The 24,869-nt window shown below is 46.7% G+C and overlaps 1 protein-coding gene across 3 annotated transcripts in view; it reads right to left on the bottom strand.

The window, feature by feature from the left end:
- The window catches only part of RUNX1 (RUNX family transcription factor 1), a 233,674-nt gene that overhangs the window by 80,877 nt on the left and 127,928 nt on the right, over positions 1 to 24,869 (bottom strand). For 2 of the 3 annotated variants that reach the window (XM_040980790.1, XM_040980789.1), the window contains exons 1-2: positions 7,893 to 9,780; positions 1,989 to 2,145 (exon numbers count right to left, since the gene is read on the bottom strand). In XM_040980790.1, coding sequence (XP_040836724.1) covers positions 1,989 to 2,145; positions 7,893 to 8,162 — 427 coding nt within the window. In that variant the 5' untranslated portion in view covers positions 8,163 to 9,780. Of the gene's footprint in view, positions 1 to 1,988; positions 2,146 to 7,892; positions 9,781 to 24,869 lie in introns of those variants that run through there. The other variant, XM_040980788.1, reaches the window with a different exon arrangement.

Raw genomic sequence — 24,869 nt, forward strand, 5'->3', positions numbered from 1 at the left:
AACCGTAATTGGGTTAAAAGGTGTGCGCATCAGCACCAGTGGGAAGGACAGACTGTACAAAATAAACCCTGTCCATTTATGACACTTCAGTTAATTTTCCCACTCTGGGCTATTTGAACACAGTCTTGCCCTACTTGCAACTCTTTTACTTTTGGGGGTTTATGCAAACTCAAGGGCACCCTGGCATGAATCAGCAAGCAAACGCAAACATTCCCCACCTTGAGGAAACAGTCCACTGCTACCCAAGCAAACACAAGCATCTATTAGTCAGCCACTCAAAACAGAAATGGCCAATAAGGGGTGAGTGAATAGCCCTCAACAGCAGAAAAGGAAGCACGCTGCTCTCAAAATCCCATTCTTTTTCATCACTGACTTACTGCACACTGCCAGCAGGTCACTGCTGAACTTCTTATGGGAAAAATACGTTACCAGCACAGGCTCGAAAAACCTTTCAAAAATGTGTGCAACCCAAACCTGGCACATAGATCCACAGAGATGCACGCTATTACGATAATTATGTTTCCTTAGGAAAAATGACCAAATGATACTCGCCACCTGACAGTCAAAATCCACAGAAGTCATAGAGGCCTGTGAGCGAGGCGGGCGGGCATGGGCCAGGGGCGAGGCCTTGGCTACTGGGGCTCACTTCGCCAGCTGCTCAGCTGAAGTCTTTACGACGTTTTACACGCTTCTCGAATTATAATGCAAAACCCATTTATGAAAGGAGGGGATTTTTAATGTAAAAAATGAATAATATACATTTGGTATTTTATAGCCTCATTCATGATTTTGATAAGTGGCATAGTTTTCTCGACATGACCCTACTATCAACACAATACCAGGAATATATATTTTCAGTCGTGTTATAAAATTTTTACTTTCTCCAAACAGCTGAAAGCATTAACACATATAGCCACTTCCCCACATCTGCTAATCCCTGAGAACAATCAGATTACTTCAGATAAAGGCATTTAAAATATGTTATGATTGTCCTTATGTTAACTGTTTAGTTGGTCTTTAATTTCAAATGCAAAAGCTATTACCATTATTTATACATCAAAAATCTTCCCATTAAACTTGAAATACCTTTAATTCATAAGGCATCCAGTAGCACATTACAAAAATAACATTTTCAAAACAAATTGTCCTACCTCCCGCAACTACACTTTTAGTGTTGCTGTTTATAAAATACAACTTAGGTTCTTACAACAGAAAAACACAGACTACTTGAAAAAAATTGGAAACCAGGGATTATTACAATGAGACAAGACATCCTCTTTCTACTCTAAATTGTGATAATGGGTTACGGACGAGAAATATAAAACTACACATAGGGCTGAACTAATACAACAGTTCCTTTGGGTGAACCAGCCCCATGATGTCAATATCTAAAATGTTAACTGGGCCCAGCCATTTCCCTTAAATAATTATAAAGCTTTCAAAAGAAATACAGCAGGAAGATCATTTTGCCATCCGTGGCACTAACACTATTTCCTCATATTTTGTCTTACAGTGCTAAGTATGCCTGAAACCATGTATCAACATTAGCTCAGAGCTCCAGGAACCATCGCAAGCGATCGCTTCAAACTGACCCTTGTCACAGCACGTGGATCCTAAGTGAAAGGGCTCCGCAAAATACATTTTTTCATCATAAACTAAGGACCACAACAGTATAATCCCAGGTTCCATTCTCATAAGTTTTATATTTTTATATATTAATGAAAAAAAAAAGCCTTTAGTTTTCTTGAAATTCATGTTTTGCATGTTCCAAGTATGTTGTACAGCAATTCAGTAATAGAAAGCAATAATGGAATGTAAGATTCTGCTAAAAATGCCACACTTCATGTAACTCTCAAAAAGCTCGACACAGCAATAGCAATAACACGGCATTTCTGGGGATCACGTCACAGAAACTTCTAGCAGTCCTGCAGCTGAAGCTAGCGGCATGTCAACAGTTTGGTATCACGTTAAAGTTGGTAAACACCTACCTCTCCCACTGCGACCGACAAACCTGAGGTCATTAAATCTTGCAACTTGGTTCTTCATGGCTGCGGTGGCGTTTCTCAGCTCTGCTGAGTAGTTCTCATCATTGCCAGCCATCACGGTGACCAGAGTGCCATCTGGGACATCCCCCAGAGCCACCACCTAGACCCCAGCAGGAGACAAATGCAGACATCAGGGACACGTTGCATACCCTTTCCTGCTGTTTGTGCAGTAGTTGCTCCCAAACTCCATGTCTATTAAATGACATTTTCTAGTTTGCAGAACTAACAACAGGGCAGTTGCGTATGGCAAGATCCACTTTAATTCCATCATGGGTAACTGAATATAATTTTTCAAATAGCGAAACTTTGACTAGGCTTTCCTAATAGAGTCACATAAGGTATACCTCACAGTCAGAATGCAACTGAGCACCACAAGGCCTCTGAAGAGCTGTCTCTCTCCTCCAATCATCTCTCGTTAGTTCCTCACATTCAAGCCGTAGAATGCCTTGTGCTTGTTAAGTTTATAAACCTAACCCTTCATTCACTTGCTGTGACCTCCATGGATAAGCCTACCAGAGCCCACACTTCTAAGTGTTCCAACTTACTTCTGCTCAAATTAACTTTGATCTTTGGTGACGACTGTTGAGTGACTTAAGCTGGCCCCTTGCAGTTCTGTGATCCCCCCATACTCACTAGCAGTGCATTGCAGCAATGCAGGACCTGTAGGTGGCAGGGCTGGGGAGAGGCTGGGGGAACCAGAAATGTACCATTTGTGTATTACTAATCAAAAAAATCTACAGATCTCACAGAAAAGAGCAATCTGCTTTTTGTGTGCTCCCCTCATTTCCTGGGTGGAAATTAGCTGCGTTTTGCTATCTGAGTCTCAAAGATGTGTTAGCCGTGTTCTGACGCATGAGTCAGAGTTTATCCAAAGGAATGATAAGGAAATCTTTTCATGTAATAGAATAGACATACCTATTATACTATTGAAAACAGCAAGATGAATCTTTTTGATACTCAGGTAATAAAAACACTAGTAATTTCACTGAAATACCCTGAAAATGTTTTGTTGTAATAGTTTCCACGTCTTGGTGATCATTTGGTTTCTTCCAGAAACTATTTCCTTTATCTAGCCATTTCATTATTGGCAGTATTTCCACTATTTGTTTTGCAAAGTGGCTACAGAATTTGAAGTCAAATTGCCCCGAGTTGAATTTGTTCCTTATCATTTCTGATCTCCTTTATGATATTTCCTCAGTTGTGGTGAAAATTGTGTTATCATTCCAATGACATAATCATATTTTGGCTGCTGCTGTTTTTGAACTAGTATTTCTTCATCTATTTTTAATATTCCCACCCTTGTTTTTACCTCCTAATTTTCACCTAGTAATTGCCACATCATATTTTTATAGTACAAATATATTCAGGCCTTCTTTTTATATGCAAATAAGCCTGCTACAGATTCACTTGTAGGATGATATCAAAAGTATGTTTCTCAATATTACGATCTTCATGCCTGCTTAGTCATGACCCCTTCTTGTGTCTCCCAATGACTCCTGCTTTGGTGCTTCGGTGCAGGGCAGAGCAAATGAACCAGCTTGATGAGCCCCAGGAGGGGATCCTCGTGGACCACATTAGGATGGTCTACACTAGTGGTATTAAGTGGCATCTTCTTCATCTGTTCTATCCAAACTGCATTGTCAAACAAGGTCTGGGCCTTTTATCTCTTTTTAATCCTTTCGTTCCAATTGTTGGACATGTTTTCTGTAAAGGAGTTTTTCAAACACTGCTATTTATTCCCCAGGCACCCCCTAATTAGGTATTTAGATCTCATTATAAGGGTGTTTGTTGCCATTTAATTAAATGCAATAGGATGACTATTCCCCTTTGTTTCAAATGACACTACTGAAACGAATCTTCCTGGATCGGTTATTTGATTATCAGTAGCTCTTCTTCTTAGTCTTGCAAGATGTGCTTGCTTTATTCTGCTCTTCTTAGTCTGAAAAACTCTCCCTGTTTTTTTCCCGCTATTTTTGCTTCCCTTTAGAACAGCTCACAGTGTTGAAATGTCCTCTCTCAACACCAATTTTACTTCCTCATCCCCTTCTTTGTCTGGTGACCTCTGCTTCTCTATTTTAAGGCAACCTACAGGGACTGGATCAACTGCATGGTTTTCAAGTTGAATAACTCATTGTTGGGACTGATTCCGCAGAGGCTAAAATCAGTAAATCTTGTTTTATAACTGCCAGATTCCATGTGGAAGCACCTTCCTATCCCTCCATGCGCTCCAGGTCTGTGCTTCTCCGCTTTGCAGCACAGCGACTGCGCCACTGGGCAGATGCTGAGACCTCTACCAAACAGCATAAAACCTATGGTGGCTAAATAAGAAAAGGTTGTTGTTTCATAACAATAAATATTTTACAAATTAGTTTAACTCTCACCTCTCCCATTTAAAAAACAACAAAAGTCAATTTCTGCAGGAATCAGACAGTGGGTGCTCAAACATTATCAAATATCACTCAGTTTTTTACTTCTTTCTGAGCGATTTTCCTGTGAGGTAAGATGGGGACATACTAAATCTAGGGATCTTAAATTTATAATGTATACCATCCAATTATTACCCTGGGCTAGCATACTTGAGCCAAGTTAAAATTTTTTAACTAATTAAACATTATTCAGTATAGATTTCGTCATTGATAGAAAGCATGAAGAGAATGAAAACATATGCAGCTTCAAACAGAAAAAGGCAGCAACTGGAATGAAAAGCTATAAACAATAGGTAAGGAACACAAACATTTACATTGTAGCACAGACCAAACAGACAAGAAGGGACTTGTTGGCCCAAGATATCTCATATTTTGTTTTACTTCTCTGTTTTTCAAGTATCAGGAAGTTGAGTACAGTGGCCACTTGCCTGCACACATCTCCCAAAGCCATTCTTTGCCCAGGCCGCTCAGAGTTTACATGGGCGTTTTAAAGCGAGCCTAATTAGGCTGACATTACAGTTACAATTCATTTACTTTAAATCTCTTAATCTTGCAGTGTTTCAAAGTAGGCTGCGGAGTGGAACACGGCATCTGTGGAGATAACATGTAATGCATAGCTAAGGATCTTGATCCTGCACACCAAAATGTTACCTGTTTCTTCTCTTATGAACAGAATATTACCACGAGCACCCAAGGTCACCGAACTTCACTGCCGAAGGCAATGTTTATGTCTTTGGACCCTGGTGTAACAGTGCCAAACAAACTAATAGTACAGCATTACAAAATCTATCCGAAGCGATCCAAGCAGTTTTTAAGTTACTTCTGTAAACAATGGGTAACGTGTACTAAGTTTAACATCTTCCCAGTAGCAAAAATATGTAGCTCTCTCCCAGACGAACATAATAGCATTCCATAGGAGGGAGCTGGGGTGGGGGTGGCAGGTTGGGGTCCAGGATAAGTAATTAGGATGATTTTAATCTATTTTAAAGAAAACTCATAATTTTGAAAAGCTCCCTTCAGTTCTGAAGATCCTAGCAGAGGATTTCCAGGTAGAGTTGGAGCAGCCTTTAAACAGAGGCCTTTACTGCCTCTCTCATCATTGTCCCAAGACTTCATCACTGCTTCACATTTTCTTCTTTAGGATATGGATTGTTGTCATTCCCTGCCGATTCACTTTCTAAAGAGATTGTCTGAAGCTTATTTAAAATCCAAGTTTTAAGCAGTCAGTTCTGTAGAGGCGGCGGCGTGGGAGGGGAGAGGGAGGCAGGGGCGCAGGGGAGAGCCAGGGACACGGGCAAGCCCACTGGGGATGCGGGGTGCCAGCAGGTTTGCAAACCCAGCTTGCTTTTTATCTCTGATCTCCTCCTTTGCTCTCTCCTGGCACATTCTATCCTTTCAGTTAGGCAGGCAGCAGGTCTGCTGGACAAGAGGCCTGTCTTCCGCAGGGACTGTGGTGGTGGCAGAGATCAGCCAAGGGGTCTGACTGCTCCGCTGTCCTCCCTCTCCTCACAGTGGTCTCCAGAGACCTAGGCCTTGACCCCCTGGCAGTTTACAGAATCTCACTACAGATCTCTTGTTAAAAAACAAACCGTCCAAAGTCAGTCTGCAAAGGAAAAATTCCTGCTGGTATGATGATTTCTGATGGCTCATGCAAGCAACTGCATATGATTTTTTTTTTCACAGTTGTGGAAGAAAACACTTTTGTGGAGTGACTCAACTCTACAACAAGATTCCTTACTAATGGCTTGCTGTTTGGATACCTCTGGGTGTGGGCTCCCGGCTGAGCAGGGAGTTCCCGGAGAGACAGACCCTGCTCTCCCTAGGAATCCCTGGGCATGGCTGGTGTCTAAGGGACGCAGACTTCAGAAGCCCCCTGGGGTGGACCACAGGGCTTCTTGTTGCTGTACCCTCAACTCCAAGTGACCCAGGTCCAACCCTGTAGGTCCCTTCCTGAGGTGAGGGCCCAGAGCCCAGGACATCCACCAGCTGAGCCTGTTTATGCAAAGGGATAAGAGTGACTTGCAATCCAAATGGGCTCCAAGACCCAAATCTAAAAACTTGCAGGAAGGGAAAGGGGAAGAGTCCAGTGCAGTCCCCTGGAACCTTCTTCCTCCCCCATCCACACACAAACCACACAAACCGAACCACCAGCAAACGCTGTTAGAAAACCTAGCCAGCAGCCCTACGGTCACTAGGGCCTTTCCCCAAAGTGTGTCCCTGTGCTTTAAGAATCACAGCTTCGGTTTGGAAAGTATGGAAAACTGAAAAAGAACCTTCTTTTTTTTTTAATAGGTTGAACATGATTAACTCTAATCACATCAAGATCCAACTGAAGCCCGGAATTAGAAAACGCTTATATTAAATGAATGTTCCCATGAAAGGGACAAGCATTCAAGCACCTTTTTCAAAAGAAAAAAGTATCTGCAGCTTCAATCAAAAAACGTATCTCTGCGCTTCAATCACCTGCTTCATTAGCCTTTTAAATGAACGAGAAATCACCGCAATGATCGTACTTAAAGAAAGAACACAGCTCCCAAAACAGGGGTAAAACCCGTGGAAGGCGGGAAAGCAGGAATCCCACCGCAGAAATTAAAACCCTCCAGCTTGCTGCCAGGGTAGCAGGGTGGTTGTTTAAAAACGCCCGGGGTTGTTTATATATCCGTGGAAGGCCAAGCTTTTTAAAAGCGGCTCGGCGCTAGGGGACGGGACGCCTCCGCCAGCTGTCCAGCTGGAGACGCCGGGTCTCGGCCGCCCCCTCCTCTGCCGGGCCGGCTGTGGACAGGAGGGCCCGGACCCGGCGGAGGTGAGCTCCGAGAATGTGCAAAGAGCAGGGCTCCGGGACGGAGCAGGATTCACCGCGTGAGCGGCTTCTGGCAGGAGCTGACGGCAAGCTCGCAAAACTTGGGAAAACTTGTGCGAACCTCATTGCCGTGGACTTTGGCCACGCTCGCGCGTCTAGGGCGCCTGAGGGCCGTGGGGGCGGGAAGGTGGGTGGGCTTCCTGACAGCTCCCCTCGTTCATTCATCTCCAGGGACCGAAGGTATTCAAATGTCTCTCTCTAGTGTTTCCTGCAGCCTTCAGCTAAACTAGGCAAGAATGGCTCCTGGGTGTGCTAACCCCGAGTGGGAGACGCGGCGTGGAAGGCAGGCGGGCTTGTCCCAACTGGGCATCCAAGGGAAGGCTCCCGCCTTGGGGGGAGTTCCCATTGGCCCTCAGCGAACGTCTCCAGGGGCGTTCGGAGACTTCCAGCCCTCCTGGACGCGCCCTCCCGAGGGTCGCCACGGCAACGCAGCATCTCCGCGTCTCCAGCGCCATCGGAGGGGCCGCAGGGGGTTAGCCGCCGGCCCCCTCCCGCCCAAGCCTCAGCCGCTGGCCTCCCGGCCGGCCTCCGCCCTCCCGTCACCCCCTCCGGGCTCCATACCTTGAAAGCGATGGGCAGGGTCTTGTTGCAGCGCCAGTGCGTGGGCAGCACGGAGCAGAGGAAGTTGGGGCTGTCTGTGCGCACCAGTTCGCCCGGGTGGTCGGCCAGCACCTCCACCATGCTGCGGTCGCCGCTCCTCAGTTTGCCGGCCAGGGCGGCGCCGGCGTCCGGGGCGCCGAGCGGCAGCGCGTCGCTCATCTTGCCCGGGCTCAGCGCGGTGGAAGGCGGCGTGAAGCGGCGGCTTGTGCTGGCATCTACGGGGATACGCATCACAACAAGCCGATTGAGTTAGGACCCTGCAAATAGCTCCCACTAGACGGCGAGGGGGGCGCGGAGCTTCAGCCAGCAGCTCCCGGGACACCAACATACAAGTCCGGGGGGGCCCTCGAAGGCTGCGGGGACCCTGGGGGGCAAGCGGGGAGTTACTGATAGTCCCAGTCCGGGGGGTGGAGGGGGCTTCTGGCGGGCACGGGGCCGCGGGGCTCCTGGCGACCGACCCCTCGGTGCGCTTCAAAGTAGGCGACCAGAATCCAGACGCAGACGCCAAAGCGAGACTGATCTTCAGAGTTCAAGTTCAGTCTTTGACTGCTCACAAAAGTTCCCGGGGCAAAATTCCCATACACTTCTTAGGAAAAAAAAAATTATGCAGAGAGCAGAAACGACCGGCAAATATACGACTTGGAAGTTCCAGGAGTGAAGCGCCTGTATGTTTGTTTTTTTTTCTTTTTGCAGGTGAATTATGTTTAAAGTCCCGACAGAATACAAAGCACACGCATAGATTCCATATACACAGTGTCCCTTTTTGTCATGAAAAACTGGCTTCCTTTCTCAAAAGCAAGAGTTGCGAGTTGCAAAAAAAAAAATCGTGCCTCTACTGTATGTGAACACACACATATAAATATATACATATGCTCTACTTCATAAAATATTTACAACATAATCTGCAGAGAATTTAAACACAACCGAAATCCATTAATGTTCGCTGAAGATTTTTTTTTTTTAAGTAGCCTTGAAAATCAGCTTCAGTAGTTGGAGCAGGGTTGGGCTAGAAGTACCTGTCATGGTCTCTCGCAAAACGCTCAGTGCAGAAAAATCAGCTTTTCAAAGATCTCTAGCTAATCTGCAAAAAAAGTATAAAGGAGAAAGAAATTCCAAGTCGATGACATTCAGGACACACAGCTCTCCACATCTGAGAACTGGGGTTGGGGGATGTTGGTGAAGTTTGTGGCTGATCCTGCGGTTTCGTGGGAGTTGATGGAGCAGCAGAGTCACACACGCGCAGACACGCGCTCTTCGGAAGCCGGGCCACTGTCTACACCGGCCGGCGTGAGTCAGCCCCGGGCTCGGGCAGCTACCAGACGATCCTCCTTCTGCGCAGCCCCAGCGCCTGCCTGCCCGCCGGCCGGCGGCTCCGCGACGCACAAATACCCAGGAGCACCGCCTAACCGCAGCAGGTGGAGCGGGGCCCTGGGAGGTGGCTCCGCGGCGCAGATGCAAACAGCGCGGGCGGCTCGGGTTACACACGCACGCACCCTCTCCCACGCACACGTATCTTCGCAAGCTTTCTTCCCGCAGTTGCCAAAAGAACAAATCTGCGGGGGAGTTGTGTGGAGGGGAAGTTTACAGCCAGGGAAGAAGTTGAAATATCCAGCCCCAGAAACCAGTTCATTCAAAAGTTAAGAAAGAAGGGGGTGGGGGGGGTTGGAGGGAAGAAAATTAAAAAAAAAAATTTAAAAAAGATCCAACGTAGGGCCAAAGAGACGCAGAGCAACGGCTGGCTGACTTTTCTTCTGGCGTCCCCAGGAGCCCCGGGAAGAGGTGCCTGCCGGCGCAGGGCCGGGCAGCGCGGTGCCCTTGGCTGGGTCCGGCAGCGGGGCGCCCGTCCCTCCCGCGCCCGCTGGCTCTATGAATGAGAGTGCCTGGAAATGAACGTGCTTTTACTGTAAGCCCGGCCCGAGGAATTCCATTCCCTCAGCTCGTTTGCATAGGGGGCGGCCGGCGGCCAATCGCAGGCCTTTCCGGTATCAGCCGGGGCGCGGCTGGCGCGAGGGGCCCGCGCGCCCCCGCCACCGCCGCGCGCTACTGTACGCCGCCGGGGAGGCAGGCGAGGCGGCGGCCGCCCGGGCCCTGGCTCGCTCGCAGCCCGGGCCGCCCAGGCCCCTGCCCGGGGGGCCGCCGAGGCCCCGGCCCCGAGAGCCCGGAGGCCAGCCGGAGGGGACGCCACGGCCACCGGGGTTTGGGACGTGCGCGCCCCGGAGTGGGGTCCGAGCTCCGCGCCGTGGCCCGGTGGCCCGGCGGGCCGCAGCCGCGCAGTGGCGCTGATCGGCCGGGTGACACCAGCCGGGGCTCAAACATTTGCGTTTTTTTTTTTTTTTTTCTGAGTTTGCAGTTTTCTCGCTGCCCTCGCTGGCCTGCCCCCCGCCCCGGGCCGTGGCCGCGCGCCCCGCTCACGCCCACCCGCGCCACCCGACGCTGCGGGGAAAGTTGAAAGCTCCCACTCGGCTCGCTCCCGCTTCTCCAAGCGGCCTCTTCCCCAACTGCCCTCACGCCCGCCAAGCCGGGCCCCGCCGCTAGCCTCCCGCTCCCCGGAAACGGTGCCGGCTCCTCTCGCCGCCCCCGCACGGGCCGCCCGGCCGGGACCTGCCCCCGCGTCCGTCCCCGCAGCCCGCCGCGGCCCACGCCTTCCCCGCGCCAGGCCCCGCTCGCCCTCGCCGGGCACTCCGCCGCCGGCGCCCTCGCCTTCCCCTCAGAGTGTCACAACTTGAGCCACCTCGGCGCGGGGTCGCGCTCTCGCTCTCTGCCGGCGGTGCGGGGACTCGCTGCGGGGAAGGGGCCGTGCGCCCCGTGCCGCGCCCCTCCGCAGGCCCCTCGGAGCCGCCCGCGCCGCTCCGGCCTCGGGCCCGACGCCAGGGGGCAGCAGCCGTCCTCGCGCGACGCCCCGGGCGCCCGGCGACCGCGCGCCGCCCTCGGAACGCCCCGACGGCGCGGGGCTCCGGCGGCCCGCCTCCGCGGCCTGCGGGGTCGCGCCCGGTAGCGACTGGAGTTTGGGGGGAACGCACACAGGAAAAGGGGCGCCAGGGCCGCCTGGAGCGGGAGCGGCCTGTGCGCGGGCCCTCGGCCTGGGGTCTTTCCCGGAAGCCTGTGTTTGTCTGGACTCTGCGCTTGGACAGCCCGGGGCCCTGGGGTCCCTCGTGCTCCGGGCCCTCGCTCCACCTGCTCGCCCACGGCTGCCCGTCAGCCCCCATGCTCCCCTGCTGGGCTCTGGCGCCTAATAAACGCACGCCGTCACTACGCTGTATGTGCTTTGTTTTACAGATTTGGAGGGAAATAACTTTTTTTTTTCTCACAAAATGATTTGAAAGAGAACCCCTTGCCAGGTGGAACGTCGGAGCCCCCCTCCTAGGCCCGCTGTCCCATTCCTCCTTTCCCGAGAGACGCCGAACTCTGGCCCGCCACCCCCTCGCTTGACTTCTCACGCCGCTTGCGGGAAGTGGGGCCCCCACCTCGGCATCAGGACCCGGCGCCGCCCGCTCTGGAAGCGAATTCGGGGCCGGGAGACCTTTTCGCTTCGGTTCAAATACTTTTTTTGCTAAGTAGCCAGAGAGGGCTGCCGGAGCTTAGGGCACTCTGAGGCCCCCGGGCGATGAGGATGCAGCGCGAGCGGGTGGGGAAAGTAGCTGATGAGGTACCTGCGGGGTCCCCTAGGCCCATTTGCCCAAAACCTTAGCCCTGTGAGGGGAGGGGAGCTGCGTGTAGGAGGACCCTCTGCGGTCCCCTCGCTGGCAGAGGTCAACTTTCCACTTAAGGAGAAGTAGGTACAAAAGCCCAGGCGTCAAGTTCACCCTGGACAGGCAGCCCTGGAGTGCCGCCCAGCTAAGAGTTGCACCTCAGAAATTCCAGGTTCGAAGCCCGACGCCCGGGATCACGGCCAGGAAAGCTCCCATTTCGGACTGAGGGCCGTTTTAGGCTCCTGCGGGAGCTCGCGATTGAGCTTGCGTGTGCCGCGCGCTGTGCACTTGAACGCTGGAAACGGACCGACGGACTGACGGCCGCACCACCGCCCGCCCCTTCATGCGTGAGGAGGCGCTGGGTTACAGGCAGGGTCAGGGGACTCCAGTTTTTGTTTGTTGGTTTTTACCGCGCTTGTACAAATCGTCCGGGAGCAGCGGGTGGGAAATGTGGAGTTCTGCTCCCCCAGAGCGCTCTTTTCGGAGACAGCACCGAATGTCCCTTCCGAGGGGACGCGGACGCGTCACCGACTCATCCCCAGTGCAGCTTCAGTATGGCACAAAAATTTACCTAATGCAAAACAGCGAACGCAACGAAGCGGTAGCTTAGGCGCATGCCCCGAGACACAGGTTCCCAAATTTGTTGCAGGGAGGGAATTTGGAAACTGGCTCTTAACAAGAAGGAAATTCAGGTTTGTACTGTGGGTTTTAAAAGCAGTGCTCGGTTAGTGAGAAGAAAAACAATTTCACCGGATAGCAGTTAACAGCCTCCAGGTAAATAACTCCAGGTGGGCTCAGAAAATATCTAAAAATCCTACGTTCTTGTTCTTTCTACGCGATCTTGAAAAATAAAACCCACGTACAGATGGGATTGGAATCACAACAATTGTGTCTAAGTCAGCCTTTCTATGTAATGTGAGCTTTTCAAAATTACATCACTGAAAAGATATAACATTTGTAAAAGAATCCTGCCTAGGTGAAATGACCATTAAAATCTAAAACAAATGCGTTGAAGAATGTAGCTTGCTGTTGGTTCTGGGCCAGGTTGGTGCAGATTGTAAAATGCCAGGGAAAGAGAAGAAATGAGCGGGCATGGGTGTGCGTGGGCATTAGACTACAGAGACACTCGGAATTTCACTGAAGATTCTTCATTCTCTGCAGTGGCTTTGCAATTGTTTCACTTTGCTAATTACTCCGGGGAGAGATGGGCAGATCTGCAGAGTGTCCTCCCTCCCTGCGAACGTTTCTGTGAGATGGCTGTGATTTCTCGTTAGCCTCACAAGAGGCAAAGTGAGAAAATTTCAAAATTAACTGGTTATTAATTTAGGGATGCTTAGTAAACATTTTACCCTTATAAAAATTCCGCATTACAGCTGCTGTAACAAAAGCAATAAACTGGGTTATAACAAGAAGCCAAGCTCTATTTTTTATTAGACTTTTCAGAGCAGTGCAGTCATTTAATGAGTGCAGAATGCAAACGCTGTGGCACTCAAGGTGTCATTTCAGGTTTCACTGGAATATTTTATATGATGTGACATGCACAATAGGAGCACTGCTTTTAAGTACATTTGAATCAGCAAAAAGATTTAATTGGTTACTTATAATTTATATAGGTATCTGGATGTGTATTTGTGCACAGATGGATGTTCAAGTTTTAACAAAATTACTTTGAATTTAACGTACTGTAAAAGGATTTATTCCAAGTACAGAGTGTGGGAAAATAAAAAAAATATGAATTTGCTGACAGAAAAACCCCAGATTTGCTGAGAATTAAGTCTTATTCTCATTGGAATAAATTGGAGCTTAAAAATAAAACCCTCTCTTTCTCCTCTCTGTCTCTGATTAGCTCTTTGCTTCTCCTGCTTTTTCGCAGTGGATATGTTTTGGGTCACCTGGTACAAATATCTAGCCTATTTGACAAAAAATAAAACAGTAAATGGACAGGTAAGAAGTTAATTGACATGTGCCTGATTCTATGTGCTTTCACCCAGTGCGTCCCACTGCCGGCTGGCCCTGAATCTGTCTGTCAGGGGATTATCCGGTGAACTCTTCAAAGGATGCATGTGTGTAATATATCTGAGGAAGGTTAGAAGTAACATGGGGGCATTTAGTAAGGACCCCAGAATTCATGGCAAAATGTAAAGCCACAGCCAAAACTATGCAAAAACATAATAAAATCTGCCACAGGCAGAGGCAAAGTGGACGCAATCTGTGACATGCTTTAAGGAGATGGAGACGAGCTAATGGGATCCACCTTCTACAAAGACAGAACGTTCTAGCAATGTGCTCCTTCACTTACTTTCTCCCTCTTCCTTTGCTAGAGGGCAGGTTATCTGCACTGAAACTGCTCTTGCTTTAAATAGCAGATGATATCACTTGGTGCTGGAAGAGCATGGTCATGTGGTTATTCTCCAGTTTGAAGCATTTATTCCTGCAGGGACAACCACACATAAGCCTGCTAAGAAAGTCCTGGGAGGCAGGTTTTTTTTTCTTCCTTGGATACCTGTGTCTTGTTGTGAAGGTAAAACCACTCTGTCTGTCTTAAGTCTTAGTACCTGAGCAACAAGGAGGAAATACAAGTTGCAAGAGACTTAAAGCATCTGAGCATTTCAAATCCTGCAGATCTAAAGCTTTCAAATTTACTTCACAATATTAGCATGATGTGGAAAGAGGAAGGAAATTCAGATTTTCAGACTCTGTGTATGTAGGCAGAAGGACATGATATACAGCTCCTCAGAATCACATTTTTGCCAGTGCAATTAGAACAACAAAAATAATAAGGGTTCCTGAGGTCTGCCTCTTAATGAGTATCAAAAAATTAAATATATATATGATCCTGAAAGGATAGACTAACAAAACACACAAACATGTACAAGTTTGTGGTTTATAAGCATAAACCAACTACACAAACATTATTTTTTTTTTTAAGGAGCAGAACAGGAACAGAATCATTTGTACTAATGATGAACGATAAGGTAGGAAATCACAAATGTATCCTGACATTAGGTAAATTCAGTTTTAATAGACACAGGGGTGAGGGTAGAGGTGGGAGGAAGCCACATCCGATAGAATTGACCAGAAACTCAGGTTCATGCTAACAAGATTCAGGGCAGCCAAACTCCCTGGAAGTCTCCCGTGCGACCTCGAGAACCCTCCCCTGACTGAGGCTGCAACACTGGTTGTTAGCACGGCAAAGTGAGGTTTATCTCCACAGCCAACATTTCAGTCTCTCTAAGGGCCCAGCAAAGACTGTAACCAAAAGCCAAGGGCAGAGGGAGAGCCTTTTTGAGAGGTAGCTGCATTGTCTGTTGTGTCTTGGTAGCCTTGAGCACACAGCAAGGTCAATTTCAGGACTGCGGAGGGGTGACAGTACGCAGAAGTTGCACCTGACAAGACAGAGATTTGCCCAGGGTGCTAACAAGGGTGTCAGGAACTGAGCCATGTGGGATGACAGCTTGTGTGTTTTGTAACAGTGAAAACCAGTGTCTGTATGTTTAACCATTGCAAAATCACCAATAGCACTCCTAATTCAAAGAATCTCAACCTTGGAGAGTTTAGAAAACCCACCCAATGACTCTTGGCTCTTGCTGTCTGCACACACTCTCACATGCACATAGGTCTACACACATCATGGACTATGGTTTTTGTTTTGTTTGTACCATAATGATGCATTGTTATGGCTGCCAGTTGTAGAGTTGTCAAGAACTAACTCTGACCTCACCTTTCACCTTCCTCCTGTGGTTTGTGATCTGTATCAGAAAAATATCCAAGATTCTTCCCTGTGTAAGTCTCAGATATTCAAGAGTCAAATACTGAAGTCATTTCTGGCCGTTCAAGGAGTTTGTGGGAAGGCATAGATCCATTTGGCTGAAAAGCTTTAAAATTTATGGCAAATACAACGTGATTTTCTAGTCCTTTCCTGGTCCCACTCATTCAAACTGATATCTTTAATACTATTCCAGGTATGAAGCGTCTGATATAACCTGCCTTTCGTCAGCTCCCAGTGCTTTCTTTGGACTAGGTAATGTGCTAGGGATGCCAGTGACAAAGCATGAGTAAGACAAGAACAAGAGAAAGGAAATATCATGGCTGCTGTAGGCACCGGAACAAGGGCCAGGAAACTGATGGGAAAAGATGCAGGATGAACAGGGGCCAGCTCCACCTGGTGGGCTCAGGAAAGATTTGGTCCTAGAAGAAGTGATGTTTGATTTGACTGTTGGAAATCGGTAAGGTGGTTCAGCGGTTTGGGGAGGAGAGGGCGAGGTGGGCAGATAATAATTCAGGAAGGAAGAGCAGCAAGAGCAGAGGCAGGAGTTTCAGAAACAAATTAGCCTGCCAGTTTGGGACCGCTGAGGCACAGATTAGGATTATGGGGGTGGGAGATAGGGATGGCAGTTTAGAAGCAGCATGGACATGGATGAATCTGAGGCAGCTTGCAGAACCTAGAGAAATTTGAACATCAAGATAAAGGTAACAGCATATGGCAAAGCCTTGGGAGCTGGGAAGTACTACAATTACTGCAAAGCTTAAGAAAGTAAATCTGTCCAGAGTGGCTCCGTGAAGAACAGACACAGAGTCGCTGCTACAGTTGTCAGACCAGGAATCATGAAGCTGAGTTACAGCACAAGCAATGAGCAGGAGGTAGGGAATAGAATACAGGAGCTTGTCTGAAGAGGGAGTGAGATGGGTGGATGGCCATGGGTGAGAGTGAGGAAGGTGGGAAAGACCCATGCCAGAGACGTGTGTGACATGGACTGGCCAGGAGAGTATCTGCCATGTTTGACTAAAGTGCAAGCCACTGGCTCATGCCGCACATCAGCTCTTGTTTTCCCCCCTTATACCATCATTCTCTAGTTCAAATTTGGACCCATGGATTTATCTTTTTCTTTCTTTGATTTTTATTTATGTATTTGGAAAACAGAGATGGAGACAGACAGATGTTTCTTCTAGTGAATCGTTCTGCAAGGCCAGGCCCAAGCCAGGAACCCACCCTTACATTCACACAGGTGATGGGGGCCCACACACTTGATTTATCATCTGCTTCCCAAGATCAGAAGCACGGCTAGGACTTGAAACGTCTCATTCTGCTATGACCTGCTGGTGTCCCAAGTGTTGTCTTAAGTGCAGCACCCACTGTTCACCCTGTGTTTAACTTGGACTTCACCCAATTGGTTGCCAAACTCTCTCTGATTTATTTACCTCTTCTCATGTCTTTTCTATTAATTTGCTACTATTTTGGCTCAAGTTTTCATAATATCTTATCATGTTTCTTGGAAAGATCTCCTAGAACTGGGCTCCCACTGATTGTGTACAACACTTCTAGATTCACACCACAATTCTGATGATTTTTCTTGGCTTTTGCACCCTGATGCTGAAGGTAAAATTTCCTCTCAATGACCAATCTCACACTCCCTCATGCTCATCACGCTCCTGGGACAATGAATTTGTGCTCTTATGAATTAAATATATAGGTGGGGATGGGGAGATGTCAGGCAGGCAGGTGGAGAGCTTCCTCTTTTCTGGCTTCAGGTTTCTTTGGGGGAAAGACTGTCCTTAGTAAAAAGCAAAACAAAACAAACAAAAGAAAAAGACACAAAGCTCTTGGTCTTTCCCTGTGTCCACACTCATCTTCCCTCATACAAAGACTGAATTTTGCAGCTGGTAAATTTGGATGCAAAAAGCTCACATAGTAAACAGGATTCTAAAATGATTCTTACTGTTTTCCACTCTGCTGATCCCTGACACTCTGAAGTTATGATATATCATGCCCTGGTTATGTTCCATGGAAGAAAGTTTTTTGTTTTGTTTTTGTTTTTGTTTTTGCGGGGAGGATTATGCAATTAAGGTTGCCAATCAGTTGGTACTGAGTGAACCAAAGGAGGATGTTTATGGTAGATCATGAAAAACGGAGTGCTTTCTCAGGCTGAGCCAGAATGAAGGAGTTGAGCTGATATTCATTGCTGGCTGGAAGACAGAGCAAGGCAAGTGCCAACACAGAGATCAGTGCCTGGATGTGGAGAGCATGCTCCCACTGACAGCCAACATGGGAGCAGGAACCACCATCCTTCAGCATGGGACACACATCCAACCAACCACCTGCAGAAGCCTCCAAGTACACGGGGCCCTAAAGCCTGGGGTGTGTAATGCGAGAGCACAACTTGGCTGGCCCCATGATTTTTTGCCTTTATGGGGCCCAGGGGATCTACCTGAGCCCAGTCGACTTCTGTTCCAGAGGACAGTGTTGTTCAAGTGCTAAAGTTGGCAACTTTCCAGTTTGATAACAATGGAATGTGTTTGGGGCACACTGATGCCCTTCCCTCACCACTTTAGGGAGACACAGCCTGTGTGTTGGGCACCGAGGGTCCCTGTTTCTGGAGCTCAGTGCAGGAAGCCATACTTCAGGTCATGTTCTCCAAAAGGCACATCTGTAAGGAAGTTGGCTTTTTGATCTGCACCTGCTTGTCTCCTTTTCTGGGGGCATGATTGCTTCTGGATCATTCTAGGGGCAGGGATGTCTTCCATTGGGCCCCTCCAAGCCTGCTGTAAAATCGTCTGATCCGCTCTCACTCGCACACAAACATGGGAAGCCTGGATTTTGAATCCCTTGCCGGTAAGGCTGCATCTTGTGCCTTTTTATATGCCCTGGCTGCACTGTGTCAACTGACTGGGTAGCTGAGGCCCTGGGGAGCTCATTAGCACTCCTCTAGGTGCTGGTTTGGCAGGTCTGGGAGGGGCCTTGGGTGCTGCATTTCCAACAAATGTCCAGTGATATCAGTGCTGTTTCTGGTCCAAGGCCCATACCCAGAGCTGGCAAAGCTCCAGGTTTCTGCTCTGCAGCGTCTTAAAATGTTGCATAAACAACACTACAAAGTGTAAATTGATAGCACACCCTCTCTGTGTACTTTTTAAGCTATTGTTATGACATTAATATTTGTGACCCCTAAAAATCATAGGTTAAAGGACCCAGCATGGTAGCCTAGTGGCTAAAATCCTCATCTTATGTGTGCTGGGATCCCATATGGGCCCTGGTCCACATCCTGGCTGCTCCACTTCCCTTTCAGTTCCTTGTTTGTGGTTTGGAAAAGCATTAGAGGATGGTCCAAAGCCTTGGGACCCTGTATTCGCATGGGAAATCCAGAAGAAGCTCCTGGCTCCTGGCTTCGTATCAGCTCAGCTCTGGTCAGTGCAGCCACTTTGGGAGTGAACCAGTGGATGGAGGATCTTTCTGTATCTCCTCTCTATAAATCTGCCTTTCTAATAAAAATAATTTTTTTTTAAAAGCATAGGTTGAAGCGCTCACACGTGAGGTAATGGCATTTGAAGTGGGGCCTTTATGGCATAATTAGGTGAAGCTGAGCTCATGGCATTGGGTTCCTCAAGATGGGATTAGTGCCCTTTGAGAAGAGATCAGAGATATGTCCCCCCCTGCACACACCCCAGTCCCACCTTTGGACATAGCAAGAAGGCAGTCACCTGCAAGCCAACTCAACTGTTCCAGTGAGCTGTTCTTAGATTTCCAGTCTCCAAAACTGGGAAATGAGTACATCTGCTGCTGAAGCCACCCAATCTACAGCATTTTAGTACAGCAGCCTGAGCTGATAGAAACAATTAGGATCAGAAAAGTTATCTTTTATCAATTCTTTTTCTATTAGGCCTCACACTGAAAGCATTACAGACATGATCTCATTTCATTTAACCCCTCAGCCGTGAGTGTGTTCCGTAATTACTCCATCCACCTGACAAACGTGAATGCTAAGATTCTGCAATTAGCCCATTTTGAACCCAGGCAGTTGGCCGCTGGAATGTTTAGTTGTAATCAGCAAACCAAATCACATGGAAGGTGATTGATATCTCTGTCATAGTGTCAATCACATTTCTTTGTCAGGTCCTGACAACTTGACTTTAAACCATGTGGGCATTTTTTTTTTCTTATTCTGGAGCAGCACCCTCCAACTGAAATATAACGTGATTAAAAATTTATATGTAATATATGTAATTAGAATGGGTAATGAAAATCTTCCTAACAGCCGCCATAAAAAAGTAAATGCAATTGATTTTATATTTATATATAATTTGTAGAGAGGTTTTTTTTTTTATTGGAAAGTCAGATTTATAGAGAGGAGAGATACAAAAATCTTTCATTTACTGAGTCATTCCCCAAATGATCACCACGGCCAGAGCTGAACCATTCAGAGCCAGGAGCCAGGAGTTTCCTCTGAGTTTCCCACGCAGGCACAGGATCCCAAGGTTTTGAGCCAAATTCCACTGCTTTCCCAGACTACAAACAAAAAGCTGGATGGGAAGTGGAGCAGCTGTGACATGAACTGGTGTCCATTGGAGATGCTGGCACTGTCAGGTGGAGGATCAACCAGTTGAGCCATTACACCCTCCCCACATCATCAGCTAATTACGTTAGTCTGAATAATTTTATAGCTGCATTGTATTTAGCCAAATTGACTGGAGTCACTTGAATACAATGATAAATACTAAAATTAGGAATTTCGTTCTCATTACTTTTTTGGTTTTAGATCTTTCACATCCTGTGTGTTTCTGTACGTTGGTAGCAGTTAGCCACGTTGCAAGTGCTCAGCAGTCATTGTGGCAGTAGCTACCATAGGGGAAAGTGCAATTCTTTAGTGACCTCAAGACATGATTCACCCTAAGTAGCAATTTTGTGCTATTCTGCGAGGGCCTGAGTGGGCCCTGTTTCCAACCTGCTATTAGTGAAGACCACTAAATAGTCTGTCTCTCTTGATTTGTATTTTCCTTCAGCACTGTCGTGAAACAACTCAGAATTTTTACGACAGCATCAGCTGATTGATTCAGAGGCGGAAACAGACACAGCAATGATTGCTGAATTACAGAGGCCACTAACCTCTGTCAACACCACTAATGCACTCTACAGCCACCATGAGCCACAAGTTAATCCCCTGCATTGTTTGTTTGCACTGAATGTTTCTAGGTCCGGGATGGCTGGGCTTCTAATGTAATGCCTTGGTTTCTTTGAGCTCTGAAATGCTTTTCACAAAATCATCTATTGCCTCTTTTCTACCAAAGCCAGTTTTCTGTGAAATGTTCCTAATACAGTTTCAGAAGCGGTATGACCAGAATTGCTGCTTTTAATAGGCTGTATTTTAAAATGGAATTGCCAAGAGGTTTATTGAAACTCACTGTCAGATAGGAATTCCTACAGGCAAGCTTATTTTGAAATAAAGCATACAGAGTTTTCCCAAAACACTCACTCTGTCAGCTTACTTGAATCTATCAATTAAAGTAAGCATTCAATTCAGCCAGACTGCTTGTGGTCTAAGCTATGGATTTTAGCCCTTTCTGTTCCAATTCTAGGAAGAAGTCATGAGAGAGAAACCTTAGACCTGGAAAGGAGACCCCCTACCCTTCCTCCCACAGGCCCAGGCTTTTGGCCACTCTCGGCGGGAAGCCTTCTTGGTTCCCATTCTTCATCCTATGGGATGAAAGCAGAGGTCAAAGTGATGGTACATGGATCATGTCAAGACAGGGCGTGGGTCCTTCTCCACATCCTCTATGATTCCATGAGCCATGCACAAGAGACTGGGCTGCAAGTGCAAGTGACAGGGAAGGAGGCAACATTGTACATGGATCCAGTCTCCCCTCTGAGCTTTTTCCTTCAGCTCAGCACTCTGGGAGAGCGCCCACGTACCAGGGAATGTATCAGATCTACTTCACTTAAGGAACAAGGAGTTTAGGGTCTTCAGGAAGCTTTGAGGTCCCTAGCTAAAAAGTGTTTTACCAGTAAGGTTTTTATGGTAGATGACAGATGCTGATACTTGTACAGTCTGTCTTATTTTAGGTTTTTAAAATTAGTATGCCCAAAACAGTACCCACCACCATGAATTATAAATGAAATATTTTTTCTGGGTTGAGTAACAAATAAATGAATAAACAAGGTCCTATTCCTCACCTCTCACATACCTTTCTATGGAGAACTACCTTCCCCAAACCGAAGAATTTATTTAGATTTCTCATGCTTGTAATTTTTCTTTGCTCTTTCATTCAGGGAATTATAAAATTAGAAGGTATGACTTTTCCCCCTTTAACACTTATGTTTAAAAATAACTCAGTCATTTTAACTGGTGTGTGAGCTGCTAAACATGAAAAAGAGGACCTAGAATTAATACAGAATTAACTTGAAACATCTTAATGACTGCCATTGACATAATGGTGAATTGTTGGTAACTTGTCTAATTTCTCATAAGTATTACCCACACTTTTCAAGCAAGTCCAAAGAATTACTATTTATTTGAGGTGCTGCGTTTTCTACAGATATTCTGTAATTTACCTAAGGATTGAGAAGAGAGAAGCATACTCATTTAATATTATCTATAATGATTTTTTAAATTAGGCGCTTAAATGTTAAAATTCAACTTTTTCACCGATCTTTTTCTTCCCATGCCAGTCTAGTCAATATTTGACTATGTATATTACAAATTAATATCTTCGTTATATGGAGTACAACATGGTCTAATCCCCTAGAATAAATAGCTGTAAGATTCTTCATCATGACCACCCTCCGTGCCTTACATTGATGCACTTTAACACTGAGATTAAAAACTTTTCTACTCACAGAAGAGATGAAACATGCAAATATTTAAAGAACTTTATGACATATTTTTGAGGAGTAGGTATGTTTCTAAAAATAGTAGGAACAAATAATCAGATGGTTGTACAAAGAGGACCACAAATTAACTCACAGTGAATTCAAGTTCACGTCTAGGTGACCCACTGCGTAATGAATGCACTAACACTCTGCACCTGTAACACTCTCATGTCATTTCCTTCTATTAAACAATTCAAGAACCTATGAAGACACTCAATGTGAAAAGCTTTTCAATGCGTTGTTAACACAATATTCAAGTAACTTTTCAAGAACGCCTGCCTGCAGCAAATATTTGTATGCATGTGGATTTTAACACGTGCTTTAAAGGAGGTTCTGTTATTCTCAAGTTTTTGAGTCAGGGACATCCCATTTTTATAGAGAAAAATTATTAGATTAGGTCTTGGAGTTTGTATTGTTTCTAAAATACAAATTACTATTTTTGTTCAAGAACTATTTTCCACAGACACCATGAAGTTCTATGGAAGAAAGAAAATTTGGCTAGCTATGGCTGTGAGGGCTCCCCTTTGGCTTCCATGGACCTAGCCCAGTTCCCAGGAGCCGAGCTCTCAAAGCGATCCAGCTGTGGATTGAGCCGAATGGGGCACCCACAGTGGCCAGCAATGGTATCTGATGAACTCGTCCTGGGAGACTCGGAGGCGTGCCCTCTCTGGGTCCACACACTGCTGGAGATCACTACTCCATACTGGCAAACCGAAGAGTGACAAAGTGAAGTGAAAGATGAACAAATTATTCCCCTTCACCAGATGAGCCCACAGGAGAATCCCTGCCTTCTCTTGTTTGCCTCAGGCACAGGCAACTGGCCATTTTCATTTAACTACTGACATAATTTCTCCCCCACTACCCTTCCCAATTAGAGTGGAAATGAATTAAGGCTTCAGGTCAACCCCTTTGTAAAACCTTCCTTTAAAGGAGCCATGATAATGTCCAAGGGAAGAAAAGCCTTATTACTCAGAATGGTTTTCAGTTGCTTGTCATCTTTATATTTAAAAGTGCTCTAGACTTCTTGTGAGTAAAATTAGGAAATCCAGCGACAAACTAGAAAATGAGACTTAAATAAGCAGAATACTACACTGACTCCTCATATTTTAGAGAACAGATACGATGAAGATGGATTTTTTTTGGGGGGGGGGCTTTTCCTAAGCTTAAAATATCTGAACCTTAAAGAAAATAGGTGTGTAGAGATATGTAGAAACTGCTGAATCACCTGAAACTTGTTAAATAGCTTTTCCCTTAAACCTAAAAATAAAAACTTCTATCGCAAAAACATCCTCTCCTTATTGATCTTCCAGATTTTGGAATGCTACAGTCCAAAGTATGCATAGACCGAAAATAACACATCAGCAGCGGCCCAGGCAACTAGAATCTTCTCTCTGTTGGAGGTTAGGTTTATTTTGCTCTGATTCAGGGTGAAGATGATTGTTTGAATAGATAGACAGGGAGAGAGGGGTTGGGGCACACACACACACACACACACACACCCCTATGCTGAATCTCTATCTTAGATTTGGCTCTTCAACAATAATTATGGTTCTTTCCTATTGTGTAAGTAGAGGACTAGCATGTAAACGCACATGTTGGCCCAGTATGTTGAGAAGTTACTTTATCAGCTGGGATCGCAGAGCAGCAGCTCAGGAGTGCCTTGTGTCTGGCTATGCTTTGTGTCACGGCTCTGGGATTCCATGAAGAGGCAGAGTGGGTCGTGTGACCTCTGCAGGGCCAACCAGGAAAGAACAGAGAAAGCCGAGAACCAGAATCCTCAGAGGAAAAGGCCTTATTTATGTTAAGAGGTTATGATAGCTGAGCAAGTTTTGTTGAACAGATAAAGGTGTTCTCCAGGCCTTGTGGCAGAGGCTCTCCTTGAATTCTCTCACACCTCCCTCTTGCAAAGGCTTTTACACTCAGGACCATTATCCCCTGAGGGTGAAGAGGTTCAACAACCTGCCCAAGGCCACAGGGAAAGTAAGAATTTGACCCAAGGCAAGGATTACAAAAGGTTTCCTTTTCTGGGGCCTGGCAAGGCATCCTGGCCTAGCGGCTAAAGTCCTCACCCTGAATGCTCCAGGATCCAATATGGGCACAGGTTCTAATCCTAGCAGCTCCACTTCCCATCCTGCTCCCTGCTTGTGGCCTTGGGAAAGCAATCGAGACCCGGAAGAGGTTCCTGGTTCCTGGTTCCTGGTTCCTGGCTTCCTCTCTGTCTCTCCTCCTCTCTGTATATCTGACTTTGTAATAAAAAAATAAATAAATCTTTTTAAAAAAAGGTTTCTTTTTTTGTCCATTTCAAGAGTAGTGTTGTCCTCCCTGCCCTCCACCAGTCCCCCATTTCTCATTCAAGCCACTGTCCTTCTGAAGGACGGCTCCTGCCTGGGCAAAGGGGTTTGCAGAGGGGCCTTGTTCTAGAAGCAGGGCACAGGAAGGAAGCGATTTGAGAATTCCAGAACCCAGAGGGCTGGATACAGATTCCAATGACTTTTCTGAAATGATTCTGAAGAAGCAGAGCCCATCCTCTCCACTTGGGTTTGAGCCCATGGCTCAAACATAAAATCATTTAAACATAAAATGCATTAAAGCTCTTTATTTAGAGAGCTTCTG

This window comes from Ochotona curzoniae, unplaced genomic scaffold (assembly GCF_017591425.1).
Source record: "Ochotona curzoniae isolate NIBS_2020 unplaced genomic scaffold, NIBS_Ocur_1.0 contig_3498, whole genome shotgun sequence".
In the NCBI taxonomy this organism is placed as follows: Eukaryota; Metazoa; Chordata; class Mammalia; order Lagomorpha; family Ochotonidae; genus Ochotona; species Ochotona curzoniae.